This window comes from Anolis sagrei, chromosome 4 (genome assembly GCF_037176765.1).
Source record: "Anolis sagrei isolate rAnoSag1 chromosome 4, rAnoSag1.mat, whole genome shotgun sequence".
In the NCBI taxonomy this organism is placed as follows: domain Eukaryota; kingdom Metazoa; phylum Chordata; class Lepidosauria; order Squamata; family Dactyloidae; genus Anolis; species Anolis sagrei.
Window position 1 is genome coordinate 145,485,611 of NC_090024.1, and position 25,720 is coordinate 145,511,330.

The following is a 25,720-nucleotide window of genomic DNA, read 5'->3' on the forward strand; positions in this document are numbered from 1 at the left end:
ATGTGGCTCTGAGATTGGGGAAAGGTTAAAGGACATCATATCCACAAGCCTTGTATCTCAATTCAACCCACCCTCTCCTGATTAAACAGAACAAACTACAGCCTTCCAGATGTTATTGTATCATAACTCCCATCAACTGTAGTCATAATGTCTAATGATGAGGAAAGCAGGAGTTGTAATCCAGCATCTGGAGAGCCACATAAAATGACATGGCAGGCCGGATCCAGTCTGTGGGCCTTGAGTTTGACACATATGCTAGAATCTGTAAGCAGCTACATGACATGCATGGAAAAGGCCAGTGTCAAAAAGTGGGCAAAGTTTGTACTGTTACAAAACTGGATGGCTCTCCTGCTCCTTAACTTGCAAATTTGCCTCCTTGTGGTTTAGCATTTTCAGTAATATGCTTTTAATATGTAAAGTGATCCCGCCGCCCGTTATTACAAACAAACTGAAGACAATACCTGCTGTGAATGGTGCTGTGTAGCTATGCTATCTCCCAAGTCATTCTGAGTCACTGGAAGCTCATTCAGTTCTACATGGAAAATGTAGAATATAAATCCATAAAGTGCTGGTCCCAAGCCGTTACAGAGTCCTCGGATTCCTGTTATCATTCCTTGGACAACACCTAGGAAACAATTTTGAAAGTCAGCCACAGGAAAGTGCTTTTATTTCATGGGATACTCAATATACAGCATGTTTAACACATATTTGCCTGCCTTCCCTGGAAACTGCATTCAATTCAGACTGCTGGGAAACATTTTGACATTTTTTTTACTAGTACTCAATGTTCTGGTTAAAATAAAGCCATCTGCAGAGTCTAATGAAAGCAAAATGTTAGCATTGTCTGTCAACACTCAAGAGCAGTTATAATTTCAGCAGTTAAGGAATGAGAGTTTTCCCTTTTAAATTTATAAAGCACCCACCTTGTTGATCAGCATCAGCGGTCCGTGAAACTAGTGCACTGACAGCTGGAAACGTGATGCTAGACATGGCAGCCACAGCACCTGCTGCCCACATCATCCTGGAAGGCAGGAAAAAGAGAGAAAGGGGAAAAAACCCCAGAAGGTATGTGAACATCCATCATGCGAAGGATAGGTCAATTGGAAAAGAACATTTTTTATGTAGCTGTCAAACTTCTCCATGATAAATCTTTAAATAGAGAGTATAATCACTTATCACACAGCTGTACAACATTTTAAATAGAAGCAAAACACTGATCTTGCACTCAACTATGAATCACCAAACACCAAGAGGTATTTTTAAAGAAGCCTCCTAAATTAAAAACAGAATATGCTAAAAATGTAACACTATATAAAAGGAAATGCCTTGAGAAGCAACTTACCAAGGTTCTGAGCCAAAACCATACCACGCAAGCTGTAGTATTTGAAATCCCAGACCCAGCAGGATGGTGTTTTTGTTTCCAATTGATCTCATAAGTAAACTCAAAACTATTGTCTAGGGGAAGGAAAAAGACAATTGGTAACCAAAAAACCCAGAAATGTGATAAAAGCATTGATAGCATGTAAACGTATGGCTCTTGGGGACTTCCAACATCCATGCAGAGACAACCCTTTTCAGGAGTGGCTCAGGACTTCATGGTCTTCATGACAACCATGGGGCTGCCTCAAGTGATAGCTGGCCCTATTCATAATGCTGGCCACACATTGGGCCTGATTTTCATCTCCGAGGGTAGCCAGAATCTGAAAGTGGAGGAACTGAGCTTGATTCCGTTGCAATGATTAGATCATGTCCTGGTTAGTCTTAGACTCACTGGTACCCTTAACCTCCACAGAGGTTGTAGACCTATTAAGATGGTTCACCCTAGGAGACTGATGGATCCAGATAAATTCCTGAGGTCTCTTGGGAAATTTCCCGCTGCCAGAGTTGCTGATCCTATTGGGGTTTTGGTCAGCCTCTGGAATATGGAGGTGGCCAGGGTGATCAATATGATCACACCCCTTCCCAGACATGGAGCTAAGTAAGCTCCCTGGTTCTCGTGTAAGATGGGATCCGGGAATAGGGTTACAACCCGAGCTAGATGGGGTCACACTGCCCTTGAAGTCTCAGGTTTACAGTTTGGGGGTTATCCTGGACTCTGCCTTAAACCTGGAAGCCCAGGTGGTGGTGGTGACTACGTCGGTCTTTGCACAATTAAAGATTGTGCGCCAACTGCACCCGTTCCTGGAGAGATCGGAACTGGCCAGAGTGGTACACACAATTATCACATCCAGATTAGATTACTGTAATATTCCCTTGAAGAGTTCTTGGAAACTACAGTTCGTTCAAAGATCAGCAGGCAGGCTTCTAACGTGGGCTGATCTCAGGGAGCATACCACTCAGTTACTGAAACAGTTCCACTGGCTGCCTATACATTTCCGAGCCCAATTCAAAGTGTTGGTTCTCACCTATAAAGCTCTATACGGCTTTGGTCCTGGTTACCTGGAACACCGTGTTGGCCGAGCACTGACATCATGTGAGAAGACCCTTATCTCAACATGGGCCCGCTCAAATGTGCACTTAAAAAGGACCAAGGAAGGCTCTTTCTCAGGGATGGCATCAGCACTTTGGAACTCCCTTCCCAAAGAATTAAGATCTACCCCATCCCTGTTCCGGAAGGAGGGAAAGACCTTCATATTTAAGAAGGCTTTTAACTAAATTTAGAACCACATTGGGTACTGCTGTGCTATGTTTTAAGATCCAATGTTTTTAGGTCGAAGGGGTTTATATGGGAGAAGGGGGATTGGTCTTATCCAATATTTGATTTTAACTATGTTTTCACTTTGTATTGTATATTTATATGTTGTAAGCCACCTTGAGACTGCTTGCAGAGAAAAGTGGGGTTAAAAACATCTTAAATAAATAAATAAATAAATATTCCGTTAACTCTTAATGACTTTGCCAAAACCATGCTGGTAAACAATGAAAAACTGAGAACATGGAGAATAAGAGAAACTGAACAGTATCTTCTAATACTGTATAAAATTCATGAGAGGGAAATTCTTAGATATTATTTACTACTCTCAATTTGCTGCTTTTTGGCAGAGCACCATATTCTCTTATGTTATAACTGTCATTTGGCAAGCTGTTTGTAAAGTTTCCAAATGAAATGTCTCTAGTTCTCTACTGAACATATTGAGTATCTCCTTACTGCTTAGTCAGAGCTGCTATGATGTAATAACACCACTTACTACAGAGCACAGCCACACTGTGAAGACTTTATTGCTACTATCAGCCATATCACAAATCAGTCAGTATATGGAAGCCTTTCAAACAGTCTTCATTTTATGGATGGCAATATAATGTTCAACCATGAATAGCAGCATCATAATTTCCAAATGTCTCAATAACATTAAATATACAAAGGCCTAGTAAGATCCACTGAATACACAGAACCAGTTCCACACATCTTCTACTTTTGTATTCCAGAGAAAAAAGCAAAAAAAAAAAAATTCTTAAGATTTATATCTACTTTCAGTTGCAGCTCCACAGAACTCTGCCCTAGATACTCAGGGCCCTGAATGCTCCATATGCAGTTCTCATTTCACCAACCCTATGACCTGCCAAAGCACCTGCCTTCTCCAGTTAAATACATCTCAATAGTGGAGAGCAACTTCTAAGGGTCAGGGAGCATATCAGCCCTTCCCTGGGGATCTTAGAGGACCACTTCATCCTGAACAATTTGCCACATACATACACATTTTTGACTTAAAACTAGTCAATCACAGCCCAAGCAGCCTTCATGCTGTATGACTGGCCATTCTGAGCAAAGGGGGGCTTTTCTCAAAAGCAGAAATTATTACCAGTTCATTATTTCCTGTCTAAGACATCCAACTGTACTTCTTGAGGCTTAAGCAAGTGTTGTTAGTCAACTCAAGGTACAAAAATCACATAGGAAGCTACACTGAATAGAATCTGCCCATCCCTCCTGTACAACACACACACAACTGAGAGTTATAGTTACCTGTGCGACAATAGAGAGGATTCCAAGGACTGCTATAAACGCTGCAACACTTTCCGGTGAGAATCTCATTATCTAGAGAAAGAAATAATCTTTATTACTGCATTTTGAAAATAGTTAAAATTAACTTTCTTATTGAAATGAACTGGCTCCTATTATGATACTGAAATGCTGAGTGTCAGTGATTTCTTCAGTACAAACACTCTTTAAATGATTCCATAGTAAAACACAAATAATAATTTCATTCCAACATAGCTGTTAATGGAAATTCAACTCCCAAACTAGCAGTCACTAGCAGACAAATCATTCAGGTTGTGGCCCTCATTTTTGTGTATTAATCTTTAAGAATCAAAATAATGAGGCAAATGCTTACTTGTCTGAGGTACAAGAAGAAGCTGGAGTACTGGCCTGCCTCAGGGAGGTAGGAGAGAAAGACTGTTATGCAGATTAGCAGCACAATGGAATCCTGACCCACTTTCTTCAGTGACTAGGAAAAGGAAAGTAAAAAAAAAACACCCTTGTAAATCATCAGCTATACATTACTAATAAACCTGATGTCCCTATGTCTCTTAGTATGACAGAGATCATGACTGACACAGGTTTGATTAAACCAGCATACAGAAATTGGATCAGGTAGGGAAACTAGCTATCTAGCTCCTGAAGGATGCTGCCTTATCACGATCCAGCATATCAAAGCTGGAGCGCGATAAGGCACTGCAATTGTCTAGCTCATATGGTAGATACCCAGAAGGTTGCTGGAGGGTGGGAGAGGACAATGGAAACACTGTTTACATTTGCTGTGGTTAGGGGCACAGGTTGCACACAAAGGCAAAAAACTGCAGACAAAGAAATGGTCATTTATTTGCCGGAGAGAATACCCCTTTAGGAATTATTTGGTCCTCTAGTTTAACTGGAGGTTATTAACCAGGAGGCACAGACAGCAGATTCCCAGAGATAGCATTTTCATCAAATCCTATCCTAAAAATCAACCCTGCAATAATGTGGATGGGAAACTATGTGGTCATTTCAGCATAAATACTAGAGTTGTGTATAATTTCATTATTAATTTGTATTTTGGATCAAATTTGTTAAATTCATGCATACGAATCGATATTTGAAACATGTAGGAATGGTTGGGGGGGGGGTTAGAAATTGAAGAACACACTAATCATTTTAGTTAATGTTCTGTAACATTCAAGTGCCTCCCAAGGTTAGTTTATTTTTCAGTATAAGCATTAAGCAACTTTGGTAAAGCCAAATATAAATAAATAAATAATAAAGTGCTTTTAAAAACCAGTCTTTTTTTCTTTGACCCAATCACCATAAGGATGACACTGGAGACAAAATGAAAGTTAATGGGCGGGAGACTGAGAACATAGCCATCTTAAATGTAGTTTGGGAAGGTTAGGCCCCCTGTGGCAGAAAACGCAAAAGGCCCTACCCTAAACTACATTTCTCAGAATGCAGTGCTCAGCATCAGAAAGCCTCAATGTAAGTAATAGTATCAATCTGTGCTAAGTTGAAGTTATGTGGTTGTGTGTCATAAAGACCGACAGGAATTCAAGGGAATTGCTGCTATTGCATTTTGGGAGGATAAATTGTTCTTGTCTAAACTTTTAAAAATCTCCAAAAACCTGTAGATGTGTGAATCTTTCTGAAATCTGTGGGGATTGATGCCCTGGTTAGGGCATTATATACAATGCCCTTGTGCATTGTATATAAAATTCAAGTAGATAAATCTTGTAGTTCTTTTAAAATGTTGTTTATAAAAACATTGCAAATTCCCCAAAAACCTGTGGATAAGTGAAATGTTCTGAAATTTGGTGGGCTAACAGTGGTAAATGTGTTCTATCATTGTAGGAAGTTTCACTCAAATAGCTTTAAAAATGAGGGGGACGGAGCTCCTGAACTTACCCCAATTATAGTAATTATGCGCAATTACTATAGCGAAATAGTAATGAAATTTTGTTACTCCCATTATAGTAACAAATTTTTCACAAACTATACTTTAAAATCACTTTAGAAATGAAGCGTCAGCACCCAGTTTTGTAATGACTTTTGAACGATTTTTTAAAATGGATTTCACATCTCTACTAAATACAGTAGCGAAACTAATGCACATTAATGGATATGCCATAATCTCAAATCAGCTCACACCACACTCTGTACACCAAACAATTAAATATATTACCGCAAAAGGGTCAGCTTGTTCCCAAGAAATGGGTGCGCCCCATGACGCAGGCCTCATCTTTTCTGGCAACGATTCAGGCACAGCAACAAGAATAAAACAAATATCCAATAATGCAATAGCTGTCGCTAGGACCACCACCAGACTATCTCCATAGACTCGACCAAGATAGGCACCAATGGCAGGGCTGGTAACTAAACTTGCAGCAAATGTTGCTGAAACCTATGAATGGCAACAGTGAAAAATAGTCAGTGAATAACATCTCTAAATATCTCAGGTCATAACAAATGTGTTCTTGATTAGAGGACAGGAGAAAGCTACGAAAATGTTTTTAATGCTTTTTGATACACAGTTGTATACAAGGCACCTCACAAAGAAACAAGACCCACTTCATATAAAATAATAAGAAGAATACATTCTGAATTATTTATATTTGGGACCTGTTTTTTCTTACAGCAACTAGTAATAGAACAAACAGGACCAAATTTATAAAGCATAGCCAGAAAATGCAATGTACCATTAGATAAAGAATATTTTGTTCTATCAAGATGGTGAAGATAAGGTTGTACTTTAAAATGCTAACAGAGAAGAACAAGGAGGCATACAAGTTCTTAACCATCATATGTTTGTTTTACATGGCACTGAATTATTGCCCATTGTAAGGCCGCTCTGAGTCCCCTTTAGGGTGAGAAGGATGGGGTATAAATACAGTAAATTAAAATAATAATTAATTAACCATATATAGTTTTAAAAGGTTCTAATTACTAAGGTCTTTCGTGTTTTTAAAGAATACAAAAGAACTACACACATACCAAGCCATAGGCCATGCTTCGTTCGTGTTCTTGGGTTATATCTGCTACATAAGCAAACACCACTGAAAAGGTCACTGCAAAGACTCCGGAGACAGAGATAACAGCGAAGTACCACCTGGAGGGAAAATCACCATAAGATTAAAAATAAGGAGGAAGCGCTAGGAAAGGTAGCTGATTAATAAGCAGCACACGCATTCACCTATTTAATTCTGCTTGTCTGAGTTGTGCATGTATTAACATTTATTTTCCAACCAGTGTCATTACAGTCATAAATACATCAAGAATAGTTAAAAGCTCTATGGAGAACATTTATAAAAATCAGAAAACTAATTTTTATTCATACTTGCAACAGTGAGCTACACAAAAGCAAATCACATAATAAGATATAACTATAGTGATCTACAGTTATCTCTCAAGAACTCTTCTCCCATCTTTTGGACAGACATCTCAAAGCCAACTATTCTGTTAAAAATTTTATTTTGTTTAGTGAGTGGAAATATAAATTTGCTTGAATACTGGCACAGCAAATCTTATATGAAAGTCAATGTTAAGTCTTTCCACTAAGAGAATAAATATCATCAACAACCCTAATGTTTGATACCAATTTGAGATCAAACCATTTAGTAGTTTTTATTCCAGATCAGATATGGTCCTTATTATGGTCCTTTATATGCAAGAGGAAGAAAAAGAAGAGGAGGTGGTTGTGGAGGAGGAAGCTGCAGAGGAGGAGAGGGAAGCAAAGGAAAGCTTTGGACTCATGTTTCATATACAGAAGCTTCCTATCTCACATGCTAGATCACTTTGGAACTTAAGAGTAACTCCAAAGCAGAAATATGCAAGCTATTATGATAATGCCTCCAAATATTGAAGCAGGTCTCTGAATTTTGCCCATAATTGTTTTTGTGCTAGTATCTTGCATGTATACTAATATCAAATTAATGTCCAAATACTCAATTCGTAAAAAAGGTTTCCTATGCATATGCACTAGATAGGTTGATGTGAAAAATAACAGCTTTGTAATCAAATGGTCTTTATTTTGTCATTTATTTTACTCTTGCTTGGAGGTATTGTAAATGTCAATGATATGAGGGAGAAATCTTCCATGAATCACAAGATGTGAGTATTACCAAAAACAATATAATAAAAAATCAATTCCAAAGAAACACTTACTTAAAGACTTATCTATTCTGCATCTGAAGAAACTAAATGACCAAAACCTGTAGAAAAAGTTGGGGAAAGAGAAATTTCGTAGGCCCACCAATTGGATCTGTATGTCCAAGTGTAGGGAATGGACTCCAAGAAAGTCTGAAGTGTACCAAAAACAAGTGTTGCCCTTTTATTCTCCAGTATTGCCTGAGAGCAAAACAAGCAAGGAAGCCAAGGACAGTTTTCTATGCCACACACAATGCCTTCATTGGTAAGTGATCTGGCCTTCTGCCAAAAGGACCAATCAGAGCTTGAACAACAACTGTCAAAACAAGCTGAAGAAGCTGACATTTTAACAAGGCTTGTATCAAGAACACAGGATCAACACGTCCAAGACATAATTGAAAAAAAAGAAACAGAACACTAACCATGGGCTGATCTTCATCAGTGGAATTGGTGCACATGTAAAAAATACTGTTAGCAGCAAGAAGGATTTTCGGCCCCACACATCAGACAAAGCTCCAATCAAAGGAGCGCTCAGGAAAGACAATAAGCCCTGTGAAGTAAACACAAATGTTTTAAGAAAAAGAAACACCCACACTGATTTGGGGGTGGGTGGGGAGGACAGCATCTATACATAATATGAAAGCCAACTTTTAAGTGAAGCAACAATTTCCCTGTTCCTTGCAGCAAGTAGCAGATCAGCAGCAACACTCATCAGAGGGTTTCTGTGAATGCTTCTTAGACCACTAAAACAGAGGGTGTGCCATATAACTTCCTCTTGGGGTTTTTTTGTGAGGGGGGGGGCAGTGTGCCAATAGGTTATAGACAGCTGTTTGCAATTAATATGAATTATCTCCAGATGACCAGGCATTTTTTCTCTGCCTTGAGCATGCTGGAGATAAAGAGTGACTAGATGGGCTAGCAGCTGTTACAGATCTACCTGGTTTTTGTATCTACTGCTTCACAAAGCAGGATAAAGCTCCCATTAGCTCTGTGTGGCAGTAGTTCTAGACTGAGAAAAAGCACTGAGATCTGTTTCTAAGTAAGGAAGTTTGTACTCTAGGGGAGTCAATACCAATAAATATGCAAACTGAATATAAATGATAAGAAGAGCAGAGGGAGAAGCTGTAAAGCCAACAAGATAAATTTTTCAATGATATTCTTCCCCAAAGTGCAACACCAGACATCTTATTCCAAAACAGGTATTTAAGTTTGAGGAACTTCTAGAAATTCTTTGGGGGGGGGGAGCAATACACTAGCCCGCTATCAGATAATCTTCAGAACTGTATTATGTCAGTATTGGGGCTACAATTTCTCACATAGTTTTAACAGGGGCTGCAATATATGTAGATGGGATGGTGAATGAAATCAATATAGCTTTGCTTTGGTCAATTGACACAAGTATGCATTCAGTATACAGGGTCTACTATAAAGACAGACAGTTAATGGCAGGATTGCCAAACTTAAGCCTGATGCAACATTTGGAATCCCCAGAGCGACCTGCAGCACATTTTACAAGCTACTGAGCCATTTTCCTGTCTATGAAGTTATCTTCTCAATAAAACAAAGTTACTGATGCATCAATGACACAATGTGTACCCTGGCATTAGACTGCCATTCCATTCAATTGAAACTGCAGCAGAGAATTAAATTTGCAATATTTCCAGAACAGCAACTCAAAATACAGTTTAAAGTGGTGGTGGTGGCCTGTGGCCAGTGGAAGAGCAGACTAGGATGGCAGGGCTGTTAAGTGAGGGGAAATGGAAGGGAAGCTGTTCTTCACATACAACAGAATGCTGGAGGGCAAGTAGTATCTTGTTTCAAAAGTGATAAGAGCTGCATGGGTCATTTGTGCCTATGTCTTGAGATGATGTGCTCAGGCTTGCTTGAGGTGAGCTAGATACTTATGAAGGGATTTGTGGAAGCAAATCATGGAAGAGTAAGACACTGGGTTTGGATGTTGTTTTTAGGCATAACATTTCTTTTATCACAAGCTTGGTTGGAATCAAGCCTAGAGCTCTCCAAGGTGACTAAACTGTGTGTGCCAGGTGGACTGCAGGTGGGGGTTCACATGATGAAATACTTTTCCATATTTTTCCATTAGGTACAACTTACTATCGTAAAATGACACAGAATAATTCAAATGCTTTCCTTTCTAGCATTCCTCTTTCCATGTTCAAAAAACTATAACTGAACTCTAATAGTGTGGCTGCATCTAACAACAAGTAACGCAGCATTGTCTCATGGACAATTGCTTGAATTATATGCATTCAAGCACTTACAGAAAAACATCCCCATGTCCCCCTGAAAGAAAGGATTTTAAAGTCAGTCTTATCTTACCTTTACTCCTTGTATTAGGCCATTCATTAAAAATGTGTGTTTTGGAAAGGTTTCATGCAAAACCTGTAAAATAATCAACAGAAATTCTCAGCAATGCTAATGCAGCATTAAAAAAAGCACACTGGTTTTTCTTATGTACTCTGGAGTGTTTCATGTAAGGAGGAGGAAAGACGGGACGAGTGGCATGTTTACAATTAAGGGGCTGCAGCTATAACATGACACAACATGAAGTATAGTGCTCAAACAGGAATATTTTTCTAACAACCAATGCTGCAGCTGCTGAGTCACCCAAACCAATGAGGTTTTAGGAGCTAACATTTGGATAACAAGTGTAGATCTTTTCCTATCCCTACAGAATAGTACAAAATAAGCATTAACTATTGCAAACACACAGGAATAAGCTTGACTAGTCAAGAATTTGCTTTCTAATCCCATCTTCTTTTATGCACACTCTGCACAATTTGCAGTCATGTGACACTGTAGACTTTTTCTGCATAAAGAATTTGTGATTGTGTGTCCTCGGCGCTTCACAAAATAAATTTGAAGGAAGAGTTGTGTCTTATGGATGATTGGATAGGTAAAATACAGGGTTAGTCAAAATGCATAGGCCAATAAGCCATTCAATTGAATGGCTTATTGGCCTATGCATTTTGACTAACCCTGTATAGGTCTGCATAAATAAAATAAATATGACTGATGAGAGTGTTGAAGGATTCAGTGTGGAAACAGAATCTGTAATCCTTTTATTTAAATAGGTTACAAAGTTCACACATGAAAAATTGCCAGTGTGTTTTATGGCTTCCCTCTGAAGTTCATAGTACAAGTATATCGTTTTCAAGACATACACTAACCCAAAACTGTTGTGAAGTCTACTGCGAGAGAAGAACCCAGAGGAGAGAGAAAACGTTGCCACTTGTAGTACTAAACATAATTATCACCAAGATCTTTTGGGTTTCTACCAACTCAAGCAGACCCACTGGACTAGCTATCGAACACTTAGTCAATATGTATAATCAAATCCTGTTGATTCAATTAGTCTACGGCAGTCAGGAATAACAGCAGCATTCAGGTCCATATAATTTCTTGCTTTGAGTTTGTACACTACAGAAACACATTCTCTAATGCAGGGACAGGTGTTTATGGGACCCAGATGATGTTGGACTACAGTCCTCATTATTCTTTACACTTAACTAAAACAGCTAAAACTGGCGAGAGTTGCACTCATTTCCCATCCCTACTCCAAAGGATTATTTTTATGCGTGATATCAAAGTTTGCTCAGAGCACTTTGACTGCAATTTTAATTTAATGGTACGATGAGGAAGCATTTTCAAAGATAAGTGCATTTTTAACCTTTCATCAAATACAAGATGAGCCAGTTTTCCAGGAATATATTACAATAATATCTCATTGAGAACAGAATGCTTATCTGAGTGCAAATCTCAACTATAATGAAATGCCCCTTGCACAAATATAATAGTATTACATACTGTTACACATTATCTTTAATAAAACATTGAGCCAACTACTTGAATAGCAACAAGTCACAACACTGGAAGGTAAATAATAAATGAATCAATTTCTTACATTTCTCTCCCCTTTTGCAACGTGAAAGCCTGCCTTCGCTCCCATATGCTTAGGAACCCTTGCACCTACTCCACTACTCTCACCAACTCATTGGTAGTTATTTGATGGCAGGCTTAACCATTTTCAGTGTCAGTAATTTGCAAAAACAGAGGTCTAAGAGCAAAGAGATAAAGTGGCAAGCCAAACATCTTTTTTTCTGCAACTGTCTTTAGGAGAGACAAGTTATTGAATCAATAAAAGATGGCTTATGTTTTTTGAGCTGAGGGTGCACAATCCTAAGCTCAATAATGGTTTAGTAAGTGAGAGTGAGAAACAGGGCAACACTTTCCCAATTGACATGTATCCTCCCAAGTGTTTCAAGGAAACTTTGCCATCAGGTTAAAAAGGGAGTGCTGTCTGCAACCACTGTCCTAAAGTCAACGTTTAGAATGCGGCAAGAGATGTGGTACTACTACATGGCCAGCTACTTGCTCCTAGTTGCACAGCTATAGCTATGAAAGCCATAAGGCCAAATTAAACAACTGACTATCATTATTCACTTGAGCCAGAAAACAATAACTAACATGAAATTAGAAAATGTATAAAGCAAAAGGAAAAGTACTACTTACCACTAAGGTAGGTGCTGTCAGGAGGCCCCAAGCAAAAAATTCCAAAAATATAACTATCACAGCATGGTAGACACTAGGCGAACCTATTCCTTGAGGCTAAAAAGAAGGGGGAAAAAAGATTACAACTGAGGTAATGCACACAAAAAACTCTCATTACAAGAAGAACGAAATTCATTCAAGGACGTAAGACAGCTATCATTATATTTATGTGCAATGCCATACAAGAATTTAGTGCAGCACATCTCAACCTAGTTCTTCTACAGATGTGTTGGTCTGCTACTTCCATCATTAGCTGTCAGCAGAATTTAGAACTCTAAACCACCTACTTGGTGAAGAAACCAAAATGTACAACGGGAGATAAAAACACACTAGCATGAGGCTTGGTTCTTCTTGGCACATAAAACCAAACCATATTTTGGAATTATAAATGTAGCCACATGGCAAACATTAATGTTGCAAACCTTTTTCTACAATTTAACAAAGAGTAAAGATTTCTATATCCACAAGTTTTAACTTTTCTAATTCCTACATAACAGCCACTCGAAAGGTTTGATACTATTTATACATGAGTATTTTCATTTAATTTCCCAGATAACTTTCAAGGTGAAATATAAAAAATGCAATCAAATCAAAACCTACCATCCACAATCCATTCAAGTTATATTAGGGTGGTAGAAAAGCAGCACGAAACTAAATAATGCCTTAGAATGGGATGGACACAATGAAACCCTCTAGAATAAAATTTGCCATCAGCGTTGTAAATATGACCAATGGTGAAGAATTCTAGGAGCTGCTATTCAACAACATCTGGAAGGGCAAATTTTCCTCATCCCTGCATAAGAAGACCTTTGCGAAAATGACTCTTAAACAAACCTCCCTTTATGAATAAGAAGAACATAAATGTTTAGGAGTCCTTATTACTGCTGCTGCATCTACAGGTGACTAAATCATACATTTATGTTAAGTTCACTAAGTCATTCTTCATTAAAATACGATGCAAAAGCACGTTTGAGGAAAATATTAAAAACTGAAAGTTTTAACTGCCATGGGTCTCCAATTAAACATTAGGTAGGGTTGCCCTATGAGTTCAAAATATTTCAATACTATCCAATTTTGAATTGAACACATAAAACAAAAAAGAGCATTTTATGTACATACTATTTTTTGCTCTCTGGGAGCAGAATTAGAACTCAATGATCCTAATTTCAAGACTACAAATTAAATTTAATTCTGATGTAGAATTAAGACATGGCAGGGAAAAATTCCAGCCTAAAACATGAAATATCCCATCACAGCTCCAAATAATCTTTTTTTCTCATAATGAGAGTGCAAAGATACAACAGCTAAAGTGCTTTAGTTGTTTCTCTAGAGCAGGGCTTTTAAAACCTTTTCTACTTGTGACCCCTTTCTGCCTGGAAAATTTTCACACGACCCCAGCTATATAGGTATATCAAATAGGTATAAAATCAATCATGTATTGAAAATAAATCTGCATGTGCAAGTCTTGCTAAACAAGTTGATTTTCATGAAGTTCAGCTGAAGCATCTTCTGAAGAATAAATTGTAAATGCTGTGCACGTTGTTGCTGAAAGAGCGATCAGAAATCTTTTACTGTTGTCAAATTTTTCGTAATCCCACCATTGAGCTCAGGGGATCCGATTTGGAGGCCGGACTCACAGTCCTGGTCCTAAATGGGATAGCCTTAGCTCAAATGCTCTAGAGCAGTGTTTCTCAAAACTCTGCTCTTCAACTGTTTTGGGCTTCATCTCTCAGAAATCCCTTACAATTTACCAGCTATTAGGAATTGTGGGGGCTGAAGTACAAAACATCTGGAGGAGCAGAGTTTGAGAAACAGTGCTCTCAAGGACAGAAAGATTCACACACAGAGCTTGACTATCTCATCCTTGCTCCTCACAATGGTGGATGGAACACAAACTCCAGAAAGTGAGACAAGTCTTAGGCTTCCCTTTAAAGCTGGAGCTACAGAGGGGAGGATTAATTTGGTTTCCCCCCCAAATTAATCCTCCCCATAACCAGCTCTAAATGAGAACAAGATGATTGAGGGGGCCCTGCCTATACTTGATGTATATTGCCCATTTCTGGAATTAGTGCCTACAACTTCCATCTTGGCTTTCAAGGATACAGCTCAAGGTCAGAGACAACAGTGTATGTTTGGCATGTCCTGGTTACCAAAGTTAACCCAAGTTTGTTGAACTTCATATATAAACATATAAAGAATTATATAAAACAGCACACTAAAACTTCTCCCCTTCCCTATATGTGCTCTGCCTTCTGGATATTTTGTAGAAAAACTGACACATCCAGTGCACTCAATGTTGGACCACAGTTATACTATGCCAATATGGTTATGCAATATAATGGAGCACTCTGGCCACCATCTCATATATTTCCTTCTTGTTGTTAAGAGGAAATTGTTGAAGACACTGAACTGAAAGTAAGCAAGAAAGCTGCAACATGTGGTCTGAGAGAGCATCCTGTAACACATCTTTCTGAGAAATCAGGGGATTTTGCAAATAGCACTGAAGTTATTACATAAAATATTTCATAATATCAAAGTAGTTTCATATGTTTGTGTGCATGTGTCTTCAAATTGCCTTTCAGGGCAAGGAATCCTTAGAGGTGGTTTGCTATTTTCTTCCTCTGAAATATAGCATCTGGTTTTTGCTGGTGATCTCCCATCCAAGCACTAGCCAGGGTGAACCTTTTTAGCTTTCAAGAATAGATGGGATCGGATCCCTTACACCTAGTAATATAGATCCCTAAGTTATAACTTTAAGCTCTTGCTAAAACAATCTATATTTTAAGCACATCCTGACACACCCAAAATCTGTACAGCATGTTTCCTTGAAATGGTCTAAACAAAGAGGCCAGGAATTTAAACAATTTCATTACAAGCTATAACATATGGTAGTAGAGGCTGTATCAATTCTCCTTCCGTTAGTTATTTTAACATTATACTAGATTTATTTTCCTAGGATGGTTAATTCACCATAGAGAATAGTAAGATAAGTAAACCTTCTCAAGACTGGATAAAGATTAACATAATTGACAAAAACATTTCTGAATAGAAACATGTGAAAGAATAATACACTAGATGGAAAACACAGTACTGTATCATTCATTATCCATGTTTATTTCAGCACTCAACTGATCGTACAGTTGAACATATTTATACCAAAGCCACCCATGTCTGCAAGCAATTATGCCATTATGCAACACAAGAAGACTTCAAGTTAAACACAAGGTAAGTGGAGGTTGCTTACCTGTAAACACGGTTTCCCGAGTGACCACCTGTGGATTTGCGCAGGAATTACCATAGGTGCAAATCACAGGTGGTCACGAGGGGAAAATGCTATAACATCAAGTGCACCAGATCTTATTATGCATTCCTTTTCAACCACCACCTTATTGCCATTTTTACTCCAGATTGAAAAGAGTGCAGTGGTATTTCTCATCTAAAAAGGAATCCAATATGATAATATAATATACTTCTCTTTTACAGTAAAAGAAATGCCTTCTGTCAAGTTAAACTACTGGAACTTCCAGCTTAATACCATAAACTTCATGTGTGGCACAGATATACAAGAGTTAGCTTGGATACTCCTGAATCCTCACTTTTGAACCAAAATATAATGTTATGGGCTAAATTGACAAAATAACATCTTGGTCAAGACAGGAAAGGAAAGAAGCCAAAACTTCCCATGGAGCAGATGAGACACACGCTCCTAATACCAGGCCATCATCAAGTGGTTTCTTTGAACCACAAATCATATTGACTTTAAGTGTGATGAGCAGGTAGTCTCCTGAGATCTATAACCTACTGGTGAAGCAGATTGAACCTGAGTATATCTACATGTGAAGTGTGATGTTTACCAACTATTTATGACCATCTGTAACAACGTCCTATACTGAAAGATTATTGCAGCCATCCCAGGGCCCTTCCACACAGCCCTATATCCCAGAACATTTAGGCAGAAAATCCCACAATCTCTGCTTTGAATTGGGTTATCTGAGTCCACACTCATAAAATGTGGGATTTTCCACCTTGATATCCTGGGATATAGGGCTGTGTGAAAGGGCCCTCAGTCATCTCTTCAAGGACGAACAAATGCCTTTGAGAGCAACAGTTTTGTTGGAAATGCTACCACCATGACTGACAATATAGCAGCTGTTTTGGGCCAAGCAATATAAAGCTGTAATAGATTATGGGAGTTATAATCTAGAACATATGATTCCCTATCCCTTAAATAAAGATCATTATATGTATTAGGATATTACTAAAACAGCTTCTACAAGTCTAAACATATTGTACAAACCAAGGGTACAAACATCTCAGATACTCAACTGCCCAGATTCTTTGGAGGAGGGAGGAAAAAACATTTAACAATAATTTACAGATTTTAAACAAGCTTAGGCTGGCCTATACTCTAGAAACCTCTCGCAGACTTCAAAAACAAAACAAAACAAAAACACCTTAAAACTAATGCCTACAGGATCTAAAATACATCTCTTTCAATCCCAGAAGTTGCAAGAATGGTTTGATAAAGAGAGAAAAAACGTAAGCAGGAGGAAATGGACAATGAAAAGAAATTGTTCTATAACAATCAGGAAAGCTGAACCAAAGCCAGGAAATGTGAAGTATTTAAGCAGAAACACAGAATCAAAGGTTGATACTTAAACCAATTTCCTGTCTCAAATCGGTTTTGACACAACCACTCCCAAACACACCTCTCTCTTAAAAGCATTGGGGCTTTTGATCAGAAATTTGGGACTCCAAAAGAGCCCTGAATTTTTTGTCCAAAGTGTATGTATGTTGGGAGCAAGATGTCAATAGTACCAAAACTTTCCTTCAGTGCAATTCAATAAAAAGATAGCATGTCTTGATTACTTGGCAACTGTAAAAGGACTGACAATCATGTAGACCTCCAGAGGTTACAAAACTGAAACATTCGAAGGCCAGCCAAAGTAGCTAATAATGAGGAATGCTGGGAATTGCAGTTCAACAACATCTGGCAATTTGCCTGATTCTCCTTTTTCTTCAACAATAGCAAGGTGTTAAAAGAACATATCTGTTTCAACAGATTACACACCAGAACTCATGTATTTTTATGTGTCAGCTTTACACTGTTTTTTAGTTTTAGTAGTTTAATTCTATTTTAATATCAATCTTTTGTATGTTTTAGTTATTGTGGTTCCTTGATATCTGCTTGGCATTGGTTCTATCATCTTGCTATGAATACTGAAATCTGTGGATACTCATGTTTATTATACAATAGCATAGTAAAATATCAAAATCAAGCTTTGCTTTTTTGGAAAGTTTTAAAAATATGTTCAAATTGAATCCATGGATGAATATTCCATGGATATGGAGGGCCAACTATGTACAGTGAGCTCATCATATGCACAGGGGTTTGGTTCCTGCATAGAGAGAGAAAAAGCAGATTATCACGCCCCATATTATTTAATAACACAAAATGTATCTCTGTTCATATCATCACTATTTAATAATATGGAGTGTGATGATCCATGAATTAAACTCAAAGACAGGGTTGTTTTATTTTGTGAGGTGCCTTAAATTGTAGCCTTTGAAGGGTGGTGGAGGAGGTAGAGTAGCAGCAAGCACCATCACATCCACTTGCAGTCTTGTAGTCTGCCAATGGCTATTTTCTGTTATAAATCTAATCCCAGCTGATTTTAAAACCCTGAAACACAACAGAGCTTTGTCTTAATTATTCTTTGTAGACAAAAGGCACACAAATATGTCTGAAATCAATAATCTCAAGGTAGTGTGCAATACCATCTGAAATGGAAATAATCATCTTAAAAGTTGGATATACTGACCCCAAACACAGCAGAAAGAGACACAAAAACCTTAACCTATGGATTTAAAATTGCTACACACATGGTCTGATACAAGTAACCTAACATCTGTGTCAAATGCCACCAGATAAACACTCTTCAATGTGAAAAGGATAATTAGAGTAGGATCAGAAAATATATGATCTTCCAAGTATTATCTGACCGCAGCTTGCATCAGTTACGCCAATGGTCAGGCAAGTAAAAGCTGGAGAACCACTTATCTTTCATTGAGAAGCAAATGGAGGGAAAGGAAGAGTTTTAAACATGGTTTTAAAAGGGAATTGTGTTTTTGAAATGGCACAAGACAGTGGAATTGAGCAGGTGCTTGATGAATTTAAAAATTAGTTGTCAAAGGTAAAAAAAATTACATATACATATATAGTTCAATATTCTAACAGTAAGTTTTAAATACAGTTAATTAGTTATCCAAACTTTAAACGGTTCTTTTTTTAAAGTAAAGTATTTAACTCTATTTCTTCAAAAAAAAATCTTTGAACTTACAAATTGGAACATCCTATCAGCAAAAATATAAATGCGAGAATCAGCTGACAATTAAACAGTAACTTATCCACCCTAACAGCTACTTCAAACTACAGTCAAAAATGTAAACAGGAGACCTGTCCACAAGGACTCAGAAATACACTCACTGGGGACTTTAATTGGTGGCAACTGACAATAGACTCACTAGGGACTTTAATTGATAGCAACTGACTGACACATGAGTACATGTGCACACCAGAACTCATGCTTTGTATGTTAATCATAAGAAAGTACTGATGTAGTATTATGTTATAGATGCCACCTCTGGATTGATGACCAAGTAAGAAAATTAATTTGGACTCAAATCAGTCAATGATTAAACCCTGTCAGCTGTCATAGCTGAAGTTCCAAAGTATGTGACAAACAAATAAAAAAGCACAAGCAGATCACACTGGATTCAGAAGAGTCATCTAGTTCAACACTTGCCATTCAGGAACACACAACTAAGGCACTCCTAAAAGATACCTATTCAAGCTCTATTTAAAGAACTTCAAAGTTAGATACAGTAGTCAACTACCTTCTGAGTCAATTTAATCCATTACTAAACACGTCTTACTGTAAAAATGTTCCTCTGTTCATGTGGAATTTATTTTCTTGTAATTTGAATCTATTGTTTTGTTTTCCAACTGCAAGTGTAGCTAAAAACATATTCTTCATGACAACTCTTCAGGTATTTACAGATAGCTATCATACCATCTTTCAGTCTCCAGGCTAAGCCTGTCCAGCTCCTTACATCACTCCTCATATATCTTAGTATGACCACCCTTCTCCAGATACTTTCCTGCATGTCAATATCCTTCTTGAACAATGGTGCCCAGAACTGGAAACTATACTGCTGATGAGGTCCAACCAATGCAGAACAATGACACAAAACTTCCCTCAATTGGGACGCTATGCTCCTGTTGATATAGCTCAGAAATGCGTTGACATTTTTTTACTGTTGCACCACACTGTTGACTCATTTTTAGTTTGTGATCTACTAAAACCTTTAGAAAACCCTTAGAGTGCCAGTGGCTTCAGCACTGGAATACTACTCAGAGAATAAAGCTTGAATTCCCATCGGATCATGGTAACCCTCTGCATGACATTGGCAAATCACAGATTTTCAGGCTCAGAAGAAAGCAAAGGCAAATTCCTTTCTGAACAAATCTTACCAAAAAAAATCCCCCTCCTCTGATAGATTTGTCTTGGAGCTGCCATTAGTTGGAAATGACTTGAATGCAGTCACAATATCCCTATATTCTCAAACTGATTTTAAGACAGGGGTTATCCTGTTTAGATTGATACATTTCACTTCTGCCTAGATACAATACTTTACAGTTGAGATTCATTTTGTTATTTTTGTAGGGAGATGTAGTTTTTTGTTTTTGTTTTTTGCTTTACTAACTAACACTTTGGGTTGCTTTCATTTTTAAGGTTTCTACACTTAACTGTTCTAGGGTTACACAAATCCTCTAGGAAAAGTCATCTAAACTGATTATATCTAGTTTAGTAACAATGCTTGCAATGGCGGACAACACCAGCACCAAGTAAGAATAATACTTTAACTACCATCTGGCTTTGTAAACAGTACAGAGTACACAATAACTGAGTAAATGTCTCCAGAAAAATAGTATTATTAGTAAAATATTTATGAAACAACCCTCCAACACTGGCCAAAAAAGCAAGACATGATGGTAAAATCCACTCTTGCTATTTACAAGCACCTGATGATTACCCTAAATCTAGAAATGTTAGTCAAAAAGTCAACCCCACAAAACCTGGATAGATTTATCCATGTGTCAATGTGAGTACTGTACCTTAACTCTTATAAAAAAAGGAAGCATCCCCTTCTGTGAGTAGTATGGCAGAAAGCAAGAGCTTAGTCTGTCCTGGGAGAACCTAAAAGAAGCATTAAACCCCTCTGCTGTGTTCCTGCTTCTGGCGTTTTTGAATGTTTGGGTGGAGAAATAGCAGCAGCAGTCAGGGATGGATGGTTCCCTAGAAGGTACTGGTGCTTTTTCCTCTTTGTGGAATGACCTTCAACATAGCCATGGGACATACCACAATCCATAATTTTGGACCCCAAATCTGCCCTTGACGTCAACTTATACATGAGTATATACAGCACATGGAAACTGCCTCCCAAAGTCAAAGTGGAAATTGTAATAGAAACACGTCCTATGAACTAATTAAAGCAAAATCTAAATTAGAAATTCCTCAAATAAAACAGTACCCCAAGCCCAAGGGCAAGAAAGGGATCAAATAACAAACATGCTGGAAGACCATCTGGGGTAGTGGTGGGATGAAGTTCTACTCATCATACAACTCTTTTTTGAAAAACTAATGAGTCAAAAATTGAATATTTTTTATACTCACAATATCATATCTTCTCTGGGATAAGTACTACAACTAATCGTGGAAGCAGAAAGAGGAACATCTGTTTTGTACAGAACTCTTCCCCAGTATTTCAAAGTAGAAGACATGGTTTTGTTATTAGTGATATTCAAACAAAAGCCCTTGTTGCTACCACTCTTTCCACCATTAGTTCCTGAAATTACTGTATGTTTCATCTTTTGCAACAAGTCATCCTACAATGGATTATAATTATATGTTACTGAAACATTAGCAACATTTGCTTTCGAAAACCTGCCTAAAACAGTGGCTCTAGGTATAATGATAATTTCCACTCACACTATAACACTATACTCAGGTAGCTGAGCTTTTAAATAGCCTGAAAACTGTTTACATTACCCAAAATAACAGATTCCCACATTTAGGGTACTCCCTAAATATGCAAAAACAGCTATAGCTAGTGAATAATATACACTGAATAAATGTATTATGGATTGAGTACCCCTTATCCTAAATGTCTGGGAAGAGAAATGTTTTGGGTTTCAGATTCTGGAATTCTTGCATAAATGTAATTAGGTATTTTGTAGATTGGACCCAAATCTAAACATGAAATTCACTGATGTTTGATATACATAACCTGGGGATATTAATATATACAGTTTTTAATTATTTGGGGCATTAAACAAAGGGTGCATCTATGCTGTAGAATTAATGCATTTTGACATTGATTTAACTGCTATGGACTAATGCTACATAAACATGGGATCTGTAGGTTGGTGAGGCACCAAAACTCTGTTAGACAACAGGGACCAGGTAAAACTACAACTTATATAGTAGTTTTAGGCCTTAGGTTAATTTTTGGAATTTTGTATATAAGTCTGTTCCGACATATACACATTCAACTTAAGAACCTACAGAACCTATCTTGTTTGTAATTTGGGGACTGCCTGTACACTCCATAAACATACCCTACAGATAATGTTTTACACACTATGTTTAACCATTTTATACAGGTTGGGCATTTTTCATTTGGAATTTCAAAATCCTAACTACATGGGTGGTTTAGACTGTTGATGCCAAACTACAGCTCCCAGGATTGAGCTATGGCAGTTCAAGGACCTCATCACACTAGAGCCTGGATCCACTTTAAAACCTGGATTACTACCTCTTATGTCCTATGGGGTTTGGTGTAGAACAATATTTTGTGTCCTATGGGGTTTGGTGCAGATCATGGAAAGAAAACAACAGCCCATGCTTTCCCCTCTTAATGTGATGAGGTTGATAGGCCAAGAAGCTGCAATATAGAACTTAGTCTTGCAATGTGGAACAGGTCCGTATTATCCCAGACCTGGAGATTTCAGGATCAAGTGCTGAGATCTATGGATGATCATGTGCAATGCCACAGGATTATGACACTAGCCATCCCCTGCCACGCGTTGCTGTGGTCCAGTCTGTGTATATGTGTTTTGTGTATATGTGTGTATATATGTATTTGTTATGTGCATATATGTGTGTTTGCACATATATATGTGGTTTTGCGCATGTGCTGTATTATTTATTTTTTGGTTTTCTTAAGTCTCTTCCGCTCTGTTTTTCAGTGTTTTTATGAGTGATGGTCACTTGTTGACCTGATAGGTGTATTGTGTCCAAATTTGGTGTCAATTCGGCCAGTGATTTTTGAATTATGTTAATCCCACAAACTAACATTACATTTTTATTTATATAGATTATTGAGCATTACACCTTATGGACCTCATCACACTAGAGGCTGAATCCAATTTAAAGCCTGGATTAGTGTTTCTTGTGTCCTAAGGGGTTTGGTGCAGAATAATATGATCCCATGGAAAGAAAGGGACGGTAACCCGTGCTTTCCTCCTCTCAATGTGATGAGATCAATAGGTCAGGACACTGCAATGAAGAACTTGGTCTTGCAATGTGGAACAGGTCTGTATTATCCCAGACCCTGAGATTTCAGAAGAGTCAAACGCTGTGAACTATGGATAACCATGTGCAATGTCACAGGATTATGATGACATTATTGAGCATAACACATTATGAACCTCATCACATTAGAGCATAGATCCACTTTATAATGAACTGTCGAAATTTAAGACACAAGTGAAGACCTGTCTCTTCTGGCAGGCCCACCCAGAAAGTATTAAAGCATAAACATGAATTGTAATGCATGCCCTTTTTGTTTAATCTCTCTTTGTCTGTTTTAATATGTATTTCATAGAGATATGTTTTGGTATGCCACTTTTATGGAGGTACATTTCAGTGTGTGAATTTGTAATGTTTCTGCTGAGTTTATGCATTTTAATTGTTTTGTAATTCGCCTCAAACAATGAAGAGAAGCAGGTAAGAAATAAAACTATTATTGTTGTTTTTGTTGTTGGCTGCTGCCTCCTGCAGAATTCTGGGGCTTGTACTTTAGGGAGGGGGCTTTATATTTATATATTTATTATTTCCTGTATTTTTACCCTGAAAGTACCCCCAATAGTGCAATGGGTTAAACCCTTGTGCCAGCAGGACCTCAAAATAACTGGTCAGCAGTTTGATATGGGGAGAGCAGGTTGAGCTCCCTCTGTCAGCTTCAGCTCCCCATGTGAGGACATGAGAGAAGCCTCCCACAAGGATGGCAAAACATCAAAACATCCAGGCATCCCCTAGGCAATGTCCTTGCAGATGGCCAATTCTCTCACACCAGAAGCGACTTGCAGTTTCTCAAGTCTTTCCTGACACGCTCTATCTCAGGATTAAAAAAGCCGTTAAAACATTGCACATAGACCCAAAATCCTAATCCAGAAATCATTCCAATCAAACTACAATCATTTTGTAGCTGCATATAGCCCTGTATTACTCTCCGAACGCTTGGTTCAATAGCCAGGATTTAACTTGTTTTCTAAAGGACAGGAGGGAGGGGGCTGATCTAATGTTGCTGGGAAGGGAGTTCCACAGCCCAGGGGCCACCATTGAGAAGGCTCTTGTACTGTTTAGGCTGAAAGGTCCTGGACCTCACTAAACTACAAACCCTAGAATTCTGCAGGAGGCAGAAACCAGATTTAAAGTGGATCCTTGCTCTAGTGTAGTGGTTCCTAACCTTTTTTTTTTGACAAGGGGCCACTTGACCACTCTGCAGGGACCACTCTGCAATATTAGTACCAAAAGGGGTTACAACTCAGATTTGGTCAACTTTAGATTCGGTTTGGTTATTTGGGGTGCATTGGATAGACCACATCAGCTCTAGTTTCTGATACATAACATATGCCATCCAGTAGTCGCCATCTGCTTGCCCACAGAAAACCATATTTAATAATCCAGAGCTGATGTGGTAGTAGTAATCTTTCACGAGTAGTCAGCCTCTCCCCTCCTGACATCCCAATTGCCTTGGCACTATAAGAGGGTTTTGCGAGACCAGCTCTCGTTGCTGAGTGGTTTCGAGGCAACGGTGTAGTAATGGTGAGGCTGCGGACCATATTTTTGTTCTTGGGGAGCACGAGTGGTCAACAGCCCATGGGTTGGGAACCACTGCTCTAGTGTGCTGAGGTTTTATGTCAGGGATCCTCAAACTAAGGCCCGAGGGCCAGACACGGCCTTCCAAGATCATTTACCCATCCCTTGCTCAGGGTCAACCTAAGTCTGAAATGACTTGAAAGCACACAACAACAACAATCCTATCTCATCAGCCAAAACCAGGCCCACACTTCCCATTGAAATACTAGTAAGTTTATATTTGTTAAAATTGTTCTTCATTTTAATTACTGTATTGTTTTTAAGTGTGTTTTTGCACTACAAATAAGATATGTGAAGTGCATAGGAATTAATTCGTGTTTTTTTCTCCAAATTATAATCTGGCCCTCCAATAGTTTGAGGGACTGTGACCTGGCCCTCTGCTTAAAAAGTCTGAGAACCCCTGGTGTAGACCAACAATCTTTAGCCTACACGCCTACCTTTTACACATATGGTTTATTGGGAACTAGGCTGTGGCATTATGATAGTATAAATATGTGAGAGGAAGTCACAGGGAGGAGGGAGCAAGCTTCTTTTCTGCTTCCCTGGAGACTAGGACGCGGAACAATAGCTTCAAACTACAGGAAAGGAGATTCCACCTGAACATGAGGAAGAACTTCCTGACTGTGAGAGCCGTTCAGCAGTGGAACTCTCTGAGTGTGGTGGAGGCTCCTTCTATGGAAGCTTTTAAACAGAGGCTAGATGGCCATCTGTTAGGGGTGTTTTGAATGCAATATTCCTGCTTCTTGGCAGGGGGTTGGACTGGATGGCCTATGAGGTCTCTTCCAACTCTAGGATTCTATGATTCTCTTTAGCT

The 25,720-nt window shown here is 38.3% G+C and overlaps 1 protein-coding gene across 1 annotated transcript in view; it reads right to left on the minus strand.

Moving 5' to 3' along the window:
* The window catches only part of MFSD14A (major facilitator superfamily domain containing 14A), a 28,681-nt gene that overhangs the window by 1,988 nt on the left and 973 nt on the right, over window positions 1–25,720 (minus strand). The window contains exons 2-11 of the mRNA XM_060774002.2: window positions 12,641–12,736; window positions 10,448–10,510; window positions 8,533–8,660; window positions 6,959–7,073; window positions 6,150–6,368; window positions 4,332–4,445; window positions 3,962–4,033; window positions 1,343–1,455; window positions 924–1,021; window positions 462–625 (exon numbers count right to left, since the gene is read on the minus strand). Coding sequence (XP_060629985.1) covers window positions 462–625; window positions 924–1,021; window positions 1,343–1,455; window positions 3,962–4,033; window positions 4,332–4,445; window positions 6,150–6,368; window positions 6,959–7,073; window positions 8,533–8,660; window positions 10,448–10,510; window positions 12,641–12,736 — 1,182 coding nt within the window. The remainder of the gene's footprint in view (window positions 1–461; window positions 626–923; window positions 1,022–1,342; window positions 1,456–3,961; window positions 4,034–4,331; window positions 4,446–6,149; window positions 6,369–6,958; window positions 7,074–8,532; window positions 8,661–10,447; window positions 10,511–12,640; window positions 12,737–25,720) is intronic.